The 16476-nt window shown below is 39.7% G+C and overlaps 1 protein-coding gene across 2 annotated transcripts in view; it reads left to right on the top strand.

Moving 5' to 3' along the window:
• The first annotated feature begins 8080 nt into the window (after positions 1-8080).
• tmem260 (transmembrane protein 260) overlaps positions 8081-16476 on the top strand; it is a 34386-nt gene continuing 25990 nt past the window's right edge. The window contains exons 1-3 of one of the 2 annotated variants that reach the window (XM_015034170.1): positions 8081-8205; positions 14835-14866; positions 16256-16407. In XM_015034170.1, the coding sequence (XP_014889656.1) occupies positions 16307-16407 (101 nt within the window). In that variant the 5' untranslated portion in view covers positions 8081-8205; positions 14835-14866; positions 16256-16306. Of the gene's footprint in view, positions 8206-9886; positions 10294-14834; positions 14867-16255; positions 16408-16476 lie in introns of those variants that run through there. The other variant, XM_015034169.1, reaches the window with a different exon arrangement.

Here is a 16476-nt window from a genome sequence, read left to right as displayed (position 1 = left end):
AAAAAAAATAAAATCCATGGCCTGAAACCCCGATAAAACAAATTGGAAATTTTTTTATTAAAAATTGAAAAAAAAAAAAAAAAAAATATATATATATATATATATATATATATATATATATATATATATATATATATATATATATATATATATATATATATATATTTTGTGGAAGGGAAAGGAAGAGGAGACAACCCACGTGTGCTTTACTACACTGAGGCTGTTGGAATGTTTTGTAACCCAAATGTTAATATATTTTTCTCCTTCATATATAATGTGTGTGAGAATGAATGCATGTGTAATTAGGTGTGGGTGTGTGCGTGTGTGTGGGTAGGTCGGACTGTGTGGCCCTGCATCATTTCACCCCGACCGCTTGTTATGATCTCACATGCCAACCCGAACTGCTAGCAGCAGAGATGTCGCAGGAATTAAAAGAAGGTCACCGGGTTTCAGAATGATGGTGTGGGAATCCACCGACTCCTTTCTGCTGGCGCTCTAATTATATGACCTGCTTTCTCAGTTAATGTCAGGCCCGCTCACAGTCAAATGTGACATTTTGGCTTTACAACTGACACCCACGTTGCTGATCAGCTTTGCACTGCTGTTAGCTTTATCCTGTACTGGGTCCGATCCAAGGCTGTTAAACCCTGGCCACGTTCTCAGTGGCATCGTGAGATTATAATGCAAGACGGGAGCGGCCACCGATTTAGTGATCCAAAGTGATCCTGTGAACCCAAACTCCTGCAATGACTGACCACTGACAGGTTGGGATTAGAGCACAGTCTGTTCTGTACCTTAGCGCAGGGTTCCTACACCCTCCCGAAGACGGTGAAAGTGTCGAATTAGCTTTTAAAGTGAAAAAGTGTGGAGCCAAATCAGTATGGAAAACCGCTGTCTCCACGTTCCACTTGCCAGACAACAAGAATATGAATTCCTTATAACTCGCTCAAAGAAAGCGGAGTAAATTTGAGATGTATAAAAAGTAGTCGTACGTCCTCACAACTCATTTTATTTTTAATTTTTAGAGTTTACAAGCTGACCATCTCCTATTTTTGTTAGATAAAAATAATTTTCTTGCGATAAGAACCAACTGCTAACGTGACTGTTCTGATTTCTAAGTTGACATGTATCTGTTGTTTCAGAAAATCCAACTTTTAATGTATCATGGTGGCTTAGTGTTTTCCAATATAGTAATAATATCTCATTATTTTGAGATGAATGAAAGGTTCATTAAGACAGAGAGATAACGAAACTGTATATTGTTACAAAATGAACATCAAGTTTTATCTTGAGATAATCTAAAAAAAAAATATATATATTTTGGGATAATGCAACCACTATTGTGGGAATAAAATTAGGTCGAGGTCTAGTTATGATTAATATAAATTAAGAATGAAAAACCCAAGAAGTCATTCGGCTTCCATTACCAAAACAAAATGAACTGGAGGAGACGTTATCTTGAAAAACCAACAAAAATACCAAAACCTGATCGTCTCAGTCATGTCATTTATAACATTAGAAAACTAACACCCTTGTAATCTTGTGGTAAGAAATAAACGAAAAAATTGCTGACACAAAGTTAATATTTATTTCTCTCAAGATTTTGAGATAACAGATCATCAGTGTCAAAAACAAACTAGGTATTTCAGTTTTGATTTGTCTTGTTATTTTAAGGCAATGAGAAATGAATAGTGTCACTACACGATTGAGATAACAACTTGAGATAACCCGTTCTGTCAAAATCGAAACTTACAGTTTTGCTGCAAAAAAGTTTGGAGTTTGTTGCATCAGGATCAGATGTGCAAATCACATAGATAAAATATATTTTCGGCTACGAGAGTGACTGTGCAGTTTTTAGTTTGTATTGCTTCAGTATTGCTGATAATAAACCTCAAATTGGAAGAAAAAAAAAACAACAACTAGTAAATCACATTAAACTTTTAGACCCAACTGTCTGACCTGATCCGACATCGAGATTTTTGATAATCTAACTCTTTTTTTGAGTTTTAAAGTGGAAGAACGTGTAGGAACCCTGTCTGTCTGGAATAACAATGTTATCCTGCTTTATGCCAAATTCAGCAAATGATGTTGTGGTCAGCTGAGTCAAGTCGTCCAGAACAAAGTAGCAGAGGAACTAAAACAGAAGAATCGGGGAGAAATGGCTTGAAAACACTGTTCCCATGTGAAAATCTCATCAGTTCCGCTTGTAGTAGAGCATTAAGACGGTGGGATGTTGACTGCATTCAAGTAAACTTCCAGGCTGAAACATAAAGAATAAAATGAATTCAGGTATCCCTACAAGGGAGGGGTGGGGGGGAAATCAATGTTTTTTTTTTTGTTTTTTTTTTTTATCATTTGGGATTTTTCCACAGAGAAACCATCTAAACATTCTTGTAATTCTTCACAAATACCAGCAGCACTACTTCTACTTCATACCACTAAGAAACCTCTTGGTTTCGGCTCATTTCATGTAACTGCCGCGCAGGGTGATGCACTAAGCCTGGAACTGTACAGTAGCATTCCCCTCTAACAGTTTTAAGCTCAAACACTGTGCCCATTGCTTGAGACCGTATTCTGTAACAGCTGCAGCGTAGCCACCTCAAACATTCCTCCTCGGTAAACATGGGTGGGGCTTGCAGTTTCTCCCAAGGGCTCGTTCTATGAAATTTGTATTTTTTTTTTTTTTTCCCCTGCAGGAATTCTGTACACAAGCCATAGAACACACCGAAGCTCCTGTTGCCTCCTTTGCAAAGAATAAAAATATTTTTTAAATAACAAACAGGAGTGAGTTGGGCTTCTTTCTCTGACTGTCAGTTTGTATTTTATACTTGTGGTTAATGGCGGGGGGCTGCGGGGCATTTGATCCACTGATTTAAAGGGCCGTGTGCATTTGAAGAAGATTTGTTGGTTTTCTTATTCAGCCCTCGCCTTTGAACTCCAGATGTCTGTGCCGTGTTCACTCAGCCAACACAGCAGTAATGTTTAATCATACTTACACATGTGTTTCATCATGCGTCTGTGATTGTACCTACTATCTTGCTTGCGAGTGCTGGCTCTACATGTTGATAACTCTATCAGGATATTTTTATTACAGATAAGCCAAAAAAAAAAATTTTCTTGAAGTTTGTTTTCTGCACATTTCTTCGTTTTATGAGAATCCGTTTTCCTTGCTGCGCATTTCCTACAGAGGCCACAGGAGGGCACTGTTTCCTCAACAATAGAGCTGTTGGCACTGCGCCCTGAGGCATCCAACAGCCGCAGCAAAGAGATGAAAGTTTTTATGTGCGCATAAATTCATCACATAAATACATTAGAAACAAGAAAAAGAGAATTATCTGCACATGACTAAAAATCCTGCAAATACGCAACTAAAGGAGATGCATGTCAGCTGTATATTTAAAGGTATTACAGATGAATCTTTTGCATTTTCAAGGCTTTTACAGCTAATTTAATTACGGAGTGCTTTTATTCCCCGTTTAACTGCTGTCATGTTCCCAAGAAATGCCAGATGTATACATATAGAGGTTTGCCATGTTTCGCCTTTTATGTTTACATTCCCTTAAAAAAGAAAAAGCAACACAAGATGCTGACAATGACATTTCCAATCATTCTTATTTGACTCCATCTCCCTCTATAATAAGGGCACATGAAAGCGATTTAAATACACTGCATGTCGGTTCGGCGCTGGGAGAGGACTGGAGCTGTGCGGTGGCATGCGTCCTGATTAACATTTCTCCAGCAGATGGGAAATGGGTTCACATGTCTGCACACTTGCCTGTTTTGCTGAATGACAGAAGAGACGGCGAAGGTGACAGCATGCTAATTTTGGGATCACTCAGTGACTCCTCTGCCTTAAGCAGGGCAGGGTTATGCAAATATAGTGGAATAGTGGTGGTTTTCTTTTTTTATTGAGAAAGTTTGCATGCAGGACTGATGCTGCTGTTTATAAATGCACACGAGCTAGAGCTGTTTAGTAATTTAGCATAATTATTTTTCTTACTTTTTCTACTTGGTTTGGTTATATTCTCACAGAAAACTGATATAAATCATGATTAAGCATTCTTTCTTTTTGAAAACAGAAAAAAATATATATTATTTTAGATATTGCACTAAATCCAGTCACTAGGGGTGTACTGTCATTTCTTTCCAGCACATCTAATTCAAATGACAGGAACGTCTCCTCTGCAGGCCAATCAGTGCTGAAGAATCAAAACTTCCATTCACTGAATCCATAGCAGCTGGGAAACAGGTAAAACCAGAAAGACAGTAGGTCTTAAGGACCAGGACTCAGAGCCGTTGGTTTGGAGTATGACAAAAGATATGGAGTGGATTTAGAAAACAGATAAGACAAGGTCTTAACTTATAACTTGTAACAGAAAACCTGTTAGAAGTTGTAAAATAAAAAATAAAAAATTAAACTGGACAGCAATGAAAGACAGCAGTTCTAAACATCATGTATATTCATGCTAGATTGGTTCAGTCAAAGTCCAGTCCTAAATCTGATAGAAACGTAACATTTACAAGACACAATGGACCATATGAAAGAAACAGAACATTATGTAATTCTATAAAAAACAGACTAGTATGCAGTCTTAAAAACACTTATCTATCAATAATTCAGATAAAACACTCTGGATCTGAGAAGGAGCTCTGATCCTGCAGGAGCTAGGAACTCTATCCAGGATAAAATGTTTAAGACTGTTTCAGCTCCCCTCACAATCCTCTGCAGGGCACATACATACAACCCAAGCCTAGGTTGCTACTGATTTCTCACAGTTTCAGGCTTGCAACGTATTCGCTGTTTGTAAGCGAACCGGGTTTCCTGTTGTTTTTGTCTTAATGTTGGACAAGAAAAGTGTTCATGTTTTGTTTCAGAATCCATATATTTCTTTCTAGCTATAGAATAAGACAATCAGAAGCTGTATGCGGTGCCGTTTGAAGAGGATTATGATTACATCACACTTATTTACTATTTCATGTGGTTCTTGATGATGCTTTGTACTCTCGCCACTCAGCTTATTACATCTCAATGAATAACAAATGAGTTTCTGAATAAAAGACAAATAACTAGAAACGAGTACATCACCAGAACATATGGTGGGCAGCAGAGGTTTGGAAAATCAAGCATTAAATTCAAACATTAAAGCGGTTCCTCTTTGAGCACCTCATGTCATGTTTTTGGTCTTCTGCTCTTACAGAGGTGCATGTGGCGTCTTGCCTACTCATCCAAACAAGGGGCCAAATGACTTTAATTATGGAGTAATTGCAGAGTCTGGTGTTAATTAAATCTTTATCAGTTAATGTAAGTGGATTTCTCCCACATGGAAACCACGCAGCGACGTGCTGTCTTGCTCTGTCCCCCTCCCCTCCTCTTTTCTGCTCAGGCTAAATTTCCTGTTTGAGGCCGCCGTTGAGTCGCCGCGTACTCGGACTCTGACGTTTTTCCACCACCGGGTCTCCCAGAAATGATTGGGATTAGCAGGAAACGGCGAAAGGGGGTGATTTCACCAGCTCTGTGGCCAGCTGTGTCTTAAAAAACACCGTAACAAACATGATAGCGCCGATGTGAGGGAGTATCCCGCGCTGGAAAATGAGATACACGATTTATCTGAGGTTCCTGGTGTTTGACAAAATTGAATCCTCTCATTTTAATTGCTCTCGACGAGGTGTGCTGCCCTGGGCCATGGAAACGTGAGCTCTGTGTGTTGTCCCTTGTTCTCTACAGACTATTATACTCCATTGTGCAAAACACAGATTATGAATTGCCGTATCCCTGTCATCTATCTTATTTAGGATCATTTAGGTAGCCACATGTTACAAAGGAACAGCAGTCAGCCCTGTTATTATGTGTGTTTGAGTCCCCAGCTTCCTGTAATGAGAACAGGATCACAAAGGAGAATTAATCTGTCTGAAGTCTCATTCGCTGGTTCAAGGCCTCACTATGTGGACCTTTTTATCCACAATAATAGAATGATTAGGTGTGTGTGCGTGTGTGTGTGTTTTTTTGTTGTTGTTTTTTTTAACTCTTTCAAAAGCACACATTTGAAAAGTCCTCCGCAGATGACGGAGCCATTTTGTCCTTTGCACTGACACAAATCGAACCTTGCAAAAGTTTTCATGTTTAATCTTTATTACTAAGGAAACAGTAACACCCTTCACAAGTCAGTGAATGTAACCACTAAGCAGACACACATATAACAATGTTTGCCACCTGTTCTACGGAAAAGTATTCACACCCTTCAGGAACAACACGACTTAATGTATAATTGCTTTGGGCACCCGCGTATTTACGGTTTTGACAATTCTGTCAAAAATCAGATTGGATGAAAAGTGTTCACGATATTAAGTCTTGTCACATATCCTCAGATGGATTTATGTCTGTAGTTTGACTAGGCCATTCTAACACAAGCTTATCCTTTGATCAGCACCATTAAATTGTAACTCTGACTGTATGTTTATGGTTATTATCTTGCTGGAAGATGTACCTTCTCTCCAGCCTCAAGAGTTTTGCAGCCTGTTCCAGATTTCGCTCCAGGTATCACTGTGTATTTATTTCTTACCCGGCCTGTAAGCTATGGTGGATGACCATGTCTCGGTAGGTTTGCAGTTGTGTCAAATACTTTAAATTTTCAGATACCAGACTGAACACTGCTCTGTAAGACGTTCAAACATCTTCCAAACTCAGTTTTTCGAAAATGTATTACTACTTTGCTTTTTAATGAAGGCAGGAGCATCAATTAGCCCTCAAAAAGCTCACATGGTTGAAATTTAGAAATTGGAAACACAAATATTTGGGATTTACATAATTTTTTTGTACCCACCAATCATATCCATTATAGAATACCCTTCTATACTGTAGGTGATGAGTAATTGTTGTGCTTATTCAACGTCACCTTCTAATGAGACAAATCTCAGCTGCATGGTTTAAAGTGTTTGGTTGGCTTTTTGCACTCACAAATAGTGCAGCGTTTTAATCTTTTGGTGTCTCCAGTACGAACATTTTGGCTCGTGGACCCAGAGCATGTGTTTAGCTGAGAATGTTTGCGGGGTGATGAATGGGTGTAAAATGGCTCTGAAGCAGATTCAAAAGGGCTTAACTGGATTACACCTCATTTCAAGGATGCTTAAGGTAAGATTAAAACAGATATGGGGTAAGTAGGGGAAAATACAGAACCAAATAGATGGAATTTCACTCGGTTGCCTCGTAAGCCACTTGCTCATGCATCCCTCTGCTGTTTCTGTTTGTTATGAAACATTAGCAATAAATAAATAAATAAATAAATAAATAAATAAATAAATAAATAAATCACAAAACGACGTGTTGGTTGATAGTGCAGAAAGGTCTCGACAAAGGCGGCATTTCCTCTCCGACAGTTTTGCTCCACTGGACCGTCACGATTTACTATTAATGCCCTTTCTTATCTTATGCAATAAATCCCCAGAGCTGGAACATTACAACTCTCTAATCACACACACTGCCATGCAAACACACACATACATTATCATACACCTCGCACACAATCTGAAAAGATAATGAATTTAGCACAGTTGCTATTAATGGTTATAGTGTGGTGCCATATGGAATGAGAGTTTCAACTGTTTGGGTAATTCCTCTCTTTGGACAAGCTATCAATAAAAAAAAAAGGCCTTGCATGTTGTGGATGCAAGGGGGGGAATGTGTGTGGATTTAATCCAGCAGACTCTAATGATTCCTCTGCGCCTTGAACTGGAGCTACAGGCCTCGATGAATGTGTTTTATCTCTGCTATCAGAACTCCACATTTGTGTCTATATTAGCCCTCTATTGAGCATTAATGCATATGATGTAGGAAATGAAAATAGAAGTCTTTATGACGTGCTTTATTAACCTCCCCACCCATCTCTGCCTGACGTGCCTCTGCCGCCGCTGCTGCAGCCCAGCGGATAACCGAGCGTGGATTAGCAGTGACATCACACTGAAGAGAGGGCTGAGCCATCACCGAACCCCCCGTCTGAGGAAGGGTGAGTGCTTTGGTTTCTGCGTGTCAGATGGATGTGAGCATTGCCTGTGTGTGTGTGTATGTGTGCGTGTCGGAGGCTGATTAGACAGTGAGGGTGGCGGCGAGAGGAAGAGGAGGATTAGAGAACCATCGGAGAGTTAGTTAGGTGCTGACACCACTCCACCTCATCGAGAGCTCAACATACTGGGGGATCAGACTCATTTATGGTGAGCCGGGATTATTATCAGTTCAATAGGCCAATTTCTTACGTACAGTCACCTCTTGACCTCTGAAATATGGGCGCTTGTGAGACACTTATGAGACTGAGTATCTCATTTCAGGTGTAGCGTCAAAGAAAATGAGTAACTGTAATAAGATGCAGCTTTAATAAAGTAAAAAAAAAAAAAGTGAGATTTTAAAACGCTGCAATAAATGTATGGAGTTAAATTTAAATATATGTGATGTTTGTTTCTTAAGCAGTTTGTGGGTCAAGAAATGCTGTTGAATACGTAAAACTAACCAAAATGTTTCAGTGATACTGTGTTGGTCAAATGTTTGAATAGATTCCTCATGTACGCGCATATATTGCATTTATTTTGGTTTATTAATGAGAAATCTGAATTTTTGGTTTTTAGGCTGGATTTATATTTCAGAAACAACTTCAATGAATTTTTAAATACAAGAATTTTGTGAAAATGTTTGAATTTTTTTAGAGAAATTTCCCAAAACCACACAGCATCTAAATTACCGGCGCAGGCTCAAATATATACACACATCAACTCTAATAAATGGGCAAATGATCCTTTGCAAGTTATAGAGAAACTTGGCAAGATGCTACCACTATCATACTTCACAGTTAATATGATGTTCTTTTGTTTTAAAGTCTCACAATAACTCCTTAAAAACATTATTTTTGCTATTGTGGCCAATTACGTCAAATCTTTGCTTCATCAAATTAATCCTCATTAAATATTTGACTTGCCCTGCAAATAGTTATGCTTAAAGTTGTCAATTTTGGAGCAGCCATTCATCTCTAACTCTGTCTGCAACTTCTCAGTCCATACTTTTGTTAAGCTCACTTTACAGCCCTGCTGAAGAAACCTTTTAGTTATAGGCCTGTTTTACTGTCAGAGATACAAGTGCATTGCTCAGACTTGATTGAACAAAGACAATAGAGGGCTACCTTCTAAAATTTGACCTAGAATCAACAGCTTGCTGGTTGAAAATTGGACACTTGGATAGTCTGACAAACATGCCCAAACAGTATCAAAACTTGAAAAAGCACACTAACAATGCCAACAATCAACTTGCTATAGGACTTGGAGCTTAATGTATGTACGCATAACATAGGCTCTGCGTGCATTAGACATCGCACAATGAACACAAACATGGGTACCAAATTCTGGTAGTTGTGTGTTGCATGCATAATTACTCTAAGATACTGATGAGGAGTGCAAATGGGAACTCAATATACATAAATGTCCCTATGATAAACCTAAAGAGCACATGTGTGGAAATTAACCTTTTTTGAAAAATAAATAGGTAATTTTTGGCTCAGACTAAGCAACAATGTTTTGTATAGATGCCTTTAAGTGTGGATTTAAAAATGCCAGATGTGTTTTTGAAACAAATAAAACGATAAATATAACTTTAACATTGCAGATGAGGCATCTTTCAAATATCTATGCACTGCATTAAACACATGAAAAATTATTTTGCTTCTGGAGTCTCGTATAAAGACCGTCGAATAAGTAAACATAAATAAACACAGATCATGAATTGACCGTTTTTCTCCATGTGAGTGGAAGTAAAGTCAGTAACAGCAGCTGTTTCTGTCTCTTGAGCCACACGAACACTGATAGGATTATATCTCCAGATTTTCTGATAACTTTTCCTTTCACTACTTCCCGTTCGGTAATATCGCGAGGTTTTCTAGACGGCGTGTGTAGCCCCCGGATGCTATATCCAAGGCAACAAAAACGCCTCAACTTTGCTAATTATCATGCATTTAAGACGAAAGCCATGTATGTAGACAAAATATAAACTTAGGTACACGTTGTCCGTGTGTGGTTGTGTAGTTAACAACAGGAAATAGCTCAGAGTTCAGTCTAAAATGCTTGGCTCTAAATGTGGAGGCATGCTAAGTGTTACTTGCTAGCTAAGCAACACACGGCTGACATCTTCCTGGATTTTACAGCGCATAAAAATGTTTGCGGAACAGAAGGGTGGCTGGATACTGACCGGGACTACGGTCGCCTTCGTAGCGGCAGTGTATGTACCCTGCGTGCAGAGGACTGTACCCGGAGGAGACTCAGGTTGGTGCTACCAGGCTAACTCGTGCTGCTGAGGTCACGTGGCTTTGTTGTTGTTCACCAGGGGCAGCCAATAGAGCTGCGCCTTGTTGAGATGGTGCTGTCCATGGTGCTGCAGGTACATTCATTCAAATAATAGGTCTATCATAAAGCTCTCTAAACTAAACTTGTTAATGTACAGTTATACAGAAAAGGCCAGTTTCCCAGTATGCTACTGATACAATTTTTTTATAGATAAAAACTTAAATAAAGTGTTAAAATCGTTTTATTTATGTCTGATAATTACATTTGAAAAATTAAAGTGCTGTTATTAAAATACAATAAAATTCTCTTTCAGATTTTACAGCATTATGTTATATTAAAAGGGGTGTATGTGAAATGTTTAAGAGTTGTATATCAAAGCAAATAGTTTAATGGTTCAAAATATAAGGCAGCTGCACTGTTTAAATGTACTGTTTAGAAAAGTACATTTTGTTTACAGTGAAACAAAATGTACTTTTTCAAGTGACCTTTTGGTCATTTGAAAATTGTGACCAAAAGGTCAAAACAATTGCTGATTGTAAAACAATGTAAGAAGTTATAAAATGGTCATTCAACAGAAAACATTTAGTCAATATGTTGATATTTAGTGGTAAACAAAATAAAAGCCCGGCCCGGGGTCTTTCTGCATAGAGTTTACATGTTCTCCCTGTGCATGGTGGGTTCTCTCCAGGTTCTCTGGCTTCCCCCCACAGTCCAAAAACATGACTGTCAGGTTAATTAACCTCTCCAAATTGTCCCTAGGTGTGAATGTGTGTATGCATGGTTGTTTGTCCTGTCTGTCTCTGTGTTGCCCTGTGACAGACTGGCGACCTGTCCAGGGTGAACCCCGCCTCTCACCCAGAACATTAGCTGGAGATAGGCACCAGCCCAACCCTCCTGACCCCTCTAGGGACAAGGGTGTATAGAAAATGGATGGATGGATGGATGGATGGATGGATGGAGTTTTGATCAGATGCAGACCAGACATCATGCTGCCATATTGTTTTTAGAGGGAAGTGGCTTCATCCCATGATCTTTAATAAAAATCAGTTGTTTTTTTTTGTTTGTTTTTTGTTTTTTGCATGAACTTCAGCATTTTACATGCTAACTGTACAGCCTGACACAGAGTACTTGAGTTTTCTGTGATTTCTCTTTGGTTGGTGCAGAAACTGTTGCATCTCTTGGGTCATTGCTAGTGTCGTTCCTCATTTGCATTGTGTTGCTGCAGAAAATGACCAAGTGTCAAATCTCCTGCTTTCCTACAGGTGGTTAGTGAAATTAAGATGAGTGTAATTGAGTGTATCTGAATAATTGCTAGTTTATGGTTTAAATCCAACAAAAGTAGCAAGGATGTAGTTAGTTTTTTTCATACACAGCTTGTCTTGTCTTGTTAATTGTTGTTTCATACAATTTAGAAATTGCTGTGTATTTTACACACTTGTGGTTAGATTTAAACCTTAAGGTGAGATCAGTTTTACTATGTCCTGATGTGTAAAATCCTAAAATTGAAAAATTATGTAGTTTCTATTTACCGTGACTATACCTAAATATTTCAGCTAAAACATGACACCTGTGATATCAACAGAGACATTCTGTAATGGTAATATATTTATTTAATTTGCAACTCTGTTACATCTCACTCAGGATGTTGTAAAGGTAAAGTCCAGTTTTTTTTTTTTTTTTCTACCATTCCTAAAATGCATTTTATTAGAGGTAATGCCTCATACAATTAATTTATTTAGGAGTGATGGCAAGGTTACAAACTTATAAATGTGGACTTGGAGGCGTGAAGGCTCTACTTGTTAGGTGTGCACTGCTCAGCTGCAGAAGGGAAAGCGTTTCTCGAGAATGAAAGGATAAGGAAAGCTCGACCACATAAAAAAGAGCTGAGGAGAGGAGCGGGCAATTGGAGCGCTGAGTAGCCCTGCTGGTTGTGCTGCTGTCTAGCAGGGTCTTTGAAAAAACGGCCAGCCCCTTCTCCACAGTGTTTAGGGACGGTGCAGGATGCCCGCTCTGATAGTGCCAGCTGAACACCCTTCCGAATTCTCCAGGTCTCCGTCTCTGTGTCCTAATCTCTTTAGGTGTGATGTGCCCTGGAGAGGCTTGAGCGCAGCCCCGTGGGTACGCTGTTGTCTAGGAATGTGAAGTGTGGAAATGATGGGGATTATGGGAAGACTGATGTGGGTGCCCATGCTCCACAATCACAAAGACTTTTGGCACCCGTGCTGCATCCCTGTAGAGTCAATATTTTCCCTTTTTAGTACTGGGGCTGCAGAACCGCATCTCTGTGGCACTGAGATGAATGTTTTGGCTTAGTGCTAGTTTCTGTGCTGAATGGGGTAAAAGTGTGCCACTACTGCGGGAAAATGAGTGAAATTGAGAAACTGATGAAGGATGAGAAAGTGTGATGTGGAATGATGGCTGGTAGCTGGCGGCTGATGCCAGGTGAAACTGAGCTGTAAAAACATTTAAGCCGTGCAGGTGGAGGAGTTCTGACTTCATGGTCCATTAGACTGATAAGTGTTTGGGCTCCTCGTGTGGCAGAATTTTAGGCATCGTAATTCGCTGTATCGACAGGGTTGCAAAATATGTGAAGCAGCCAGTGCCATCTGAAATTCAGCCATTCTGCTCTAAAATGGAGGTCTGTTGTGGACGATGTTGTTGCTCTGCACATGTTTATTTGTGATATGTAAACACTCTTACAGCTGCTTGCATTTGAAATAACCATTTACGTTTTTATGGCGCCTTTCAAAAAGTATTTCTACCCCTTGAACTTTTTCTGATTGTGTCTTGTTACAACCACAAACTCCAATGTGGTTTGGTGTGATTTTAAATCATTGCAAAGTGAAAGGAAGATGCTGGATGGTTTGGAATATTTTTCATAAATAAAAATCAGAAGAGGTGTTGATGGACATCTAGACACTGACATTTTTGCACATTCTTCATGGCAAATAGCTGGAGACGAGTCTAAATCACCGATTTAGAGATTATACACAACTACTATCTTTCTTGTGAGGAAAATAATTGTTTTTGATTCTTCCTGTAATTAAAAAGGAAGAACTCAAATTGATATTTTTTTCCAAATTTAAAAAAACTGACTTTTTTTTTTACTTTTTTCCACTAATGTTTAATAAAAACAACAATAAATTATGTGTTTACATTTCAAAATATGAATGAATGCAAATATTTTACTGTTAAACTGTAAAATTGTGCAGCTTGTTCTTAGGAAGCCTTCCCTGGTGATGCATAATTTTCCTTTCTTAGAACAGTATTTATTTTATGAGGTTCAGTTTGCAATGTTAGTTCCCTTCAGTTCTTAACATCTTCCCTTTCTGCTAAAGAAAATCATTCCTACAGCATGACGCTGCCACCACCATGTTTTGTTAGTGGGTGGTTGATTCAGGATCTGCCAAAACAGCCTTTGTGCTAAACATTACTCACAGGCAGACTTTATTTTCTAACTAGGTGACTTCTGTCTGCTTATACATGCTGAATACATATGCACGCCACACTTTTCAAATTTTTATTTAACCCCTCCAAAAAAAACATGTATAATTGTCCTTCCACCTCAGTTATGGACGACTTAGTGCTGGTCTGTCACATAAAATTCCAATAATAATACATTGACGTTTGTGGTTTTACATTTCTGTGTTCTGGTAAGTTTGAAAACTAGTTTGACTCCTAAATCTTGAGTAAACGTCATCTGCATGCTTTCACTGGATAAATGTGACGAGAAGAGGACTTCCCCCGGAGCACCAGTAGAGGGAGCCATCTTGATCCCCCCAGCATTTATCAATGTCATTTAATCTGAACCAAATTTCAATTTCCATGAGTGGGAGATGCAAACATTGGGTGAAAAATCAGTATAATTTGAAACGCTCTGGGTGTATTCTGGCACAAATGGGTTTGCGCCCAGATACATTAAAGCTGCCTCAAATAGCTTTTAGGGGTTTTCTTTTCACTTTGTGCGGTGCCTCACACAGAGCTTGTCAGAAAACTGCGCAGCTGGCTCTTATTTTTTTTTTTAAAGCTTACCTCATTCTGTGACTGTCACCGACGTAGCCTTTTCTGTTTGTGCCCAACGGACTAAAGGAGACACTAAGACACTGGGAGTGTGGGAGCGGCAGAGAGGCACATTGAACGGTGAAAGAAAGGAAGAAGGGAAGGGACCCTGATGCACGGGGAGGATGGAAGTGGAAGCATTATTCTCAGATCTGCATATGTGTGTCTTTGTGTGACAGGGCATTGGAGAGGGAGTCTCATGGTTTGTGCGTGTGTTTATATCTGCGTGTGTGTGTGTGCAGAAGAAGGGAGGGTGGCATCAGGGGAGACGCGGAAGATGAAGAGAATGAGCGTGCCGCTTAGGAAATGTCACACTGGGAAGATTTGCAGGTTTTGATCCTGGCAAATTAATGCAAAACCCCAGTGCAAGTATTTGATTTGGGAAAACTTTGGGAGCAGACTTGTCTCTTAATAATAATTATTGGGTTTACATTAATTTCCTTCCCTTCTCCCTTCCACAGGAGAGCTGATCACCACCGCATGTGAGCTGGGGGTAAGTATTAGCCGTATTGTTTAATCAATTCACTCATTAACTCTTATAAGCATTAGGGAAGTTTAATTAAGCATGGGCAGAAAGCAGATTAATTTACTTTCAGTCCACAGGTTTTTCCCCCTGCTTTTCTATACACTTATTTTACTAAGTTGCAAGTAGAGAATGCTATAATTTGCAACCCGTTTTTCAAATCCAATTAAAGTCAATGGTAAGGCGATGGCTTTTGTAGGCTTTGCCTTATGTACGGTATAAGGCTTATTATATCCACCCCTCTTTTTTGTGTGTGTGTGTAAGCCGCAAAGAATGAACTAAATCGGGTTAACAGTTATAATAAGTTTTATTATTTAATAAAGTTTATTACGCCGCTGTGATCCTTTTAGGGAGGCTGTGTCGGTGTCACTATGCCAGTAATCCTGCGGTTAGTGCTGCAGTCCGTGTGGCCTGCCTGTCTGCCGTTCAGGCCTCCCCAGGGCCTCGCAGGCTGTCCCTTTGCCCCAAGCTGCCAGAGCCCCCCTCTCATGGTCCCCAGAGCTGCAGAGATCTGCTTCCATTTGCTCCAACAGTGGCCTTCAGCTGCACGTCTCTGCACTTAGATCAGTTGTTTAGCTCTTCCTGCATCTTTCAAACAACCCCTCATTAGACCTTCTTTTATTTCTTTAGATGCATCTTCAAGTCTGTGCCGTCTTTTCATGTTCACTCAGATTTATTCCCTTTTTCACAGCTGAAATTACCCACCAAGACTTCTCCTTGTTTGAGGTGACTGTGGCAGCAGTCACTTTTTCACCTTTCAGCTCTGTGCTCATTTGTGAGGAGCTGTCCCTTCTCCCTGCCTGCACGGCTCGTGTTATCAGTGCCAGGGAATGAGCCTGTGTTTAATGACTGAGCCTTTATCTGGGTGGAGGAGACTTAGCGGCTAATTGCTGTGATTGCCGAGATCCCCCAGGCGAGAGCGACTGCGGCTCTTAGGTGGCTCGGGGGCTGAGGCTGTTGAGCACCACGTGCTTCATCACGGGCCCAGGGGAGATGTGTTGTCCTTGGGAAGAGGCCAGAAGAAGCAGGAGGAGATGTGCGCTGTAGTAGCAAAGTCAGCAGCCATCATACCAAGCTAGTTTTTCTTTATTTCTGTTGTATATGACTGCATTGTCTATAAAGGTTTGCTAATGCAACATACAGTGCCTTATAACCTATTCATACCCCTTGAAGTTCTTGACATTTTGTCACATTAAACCACAATGGATGTGATAGACCACATATGTCAAACTCAAGGTCTGTGGGCCACATCTGGCCCGCTATAACTGGAATTGTTCTTTCTGGAAATTTGTCTTCTTTTCTAATAATCTGACTGAGCTTGAGCTGTTTTGATGAAAGATTTTGTCATCTTGTTCTCAGGTGGCTCATCCTCCAGGATATCCAGTCTTCACGCTCTTGGCCCGTTTGTCTATGTATCTGCTGCCCTGGTTGTCTCCAGCTCACAGTGTCAACCTTATGTGCAGCCTTGTAGGAGCTGCAGCTTGTGGATGCTTCACTTTGACAGTCTGCAGGTATGAAAATACATACTTAACTGTTCTACGGTTTTGTCATTACTGTATATTGATTTTAGTTTATTTTTT

This window comes from Poecilia latipinna, unplaced genomic scaffold, assembly GCF_001443285.1.
Source record: "Poecilia latipinna isolate Pla-1442-1.1 unplaced genomic scaffold, P_latipinna-1.0 Scaffold290, whole genome shotgun sequence".
NCBI classification, from domain to species: domain Eukaryota; kingdom Metazoa; phylum Chordata; class Actinopteri; order Cyprinodontiformes; family Poeciliidae; genus Poecilia; species Poecilia latipinna.
Note: the sequence above shows the minus strand (reverse complement) of the source record. Positions and strands in the feature narration are given on the sequence as shown.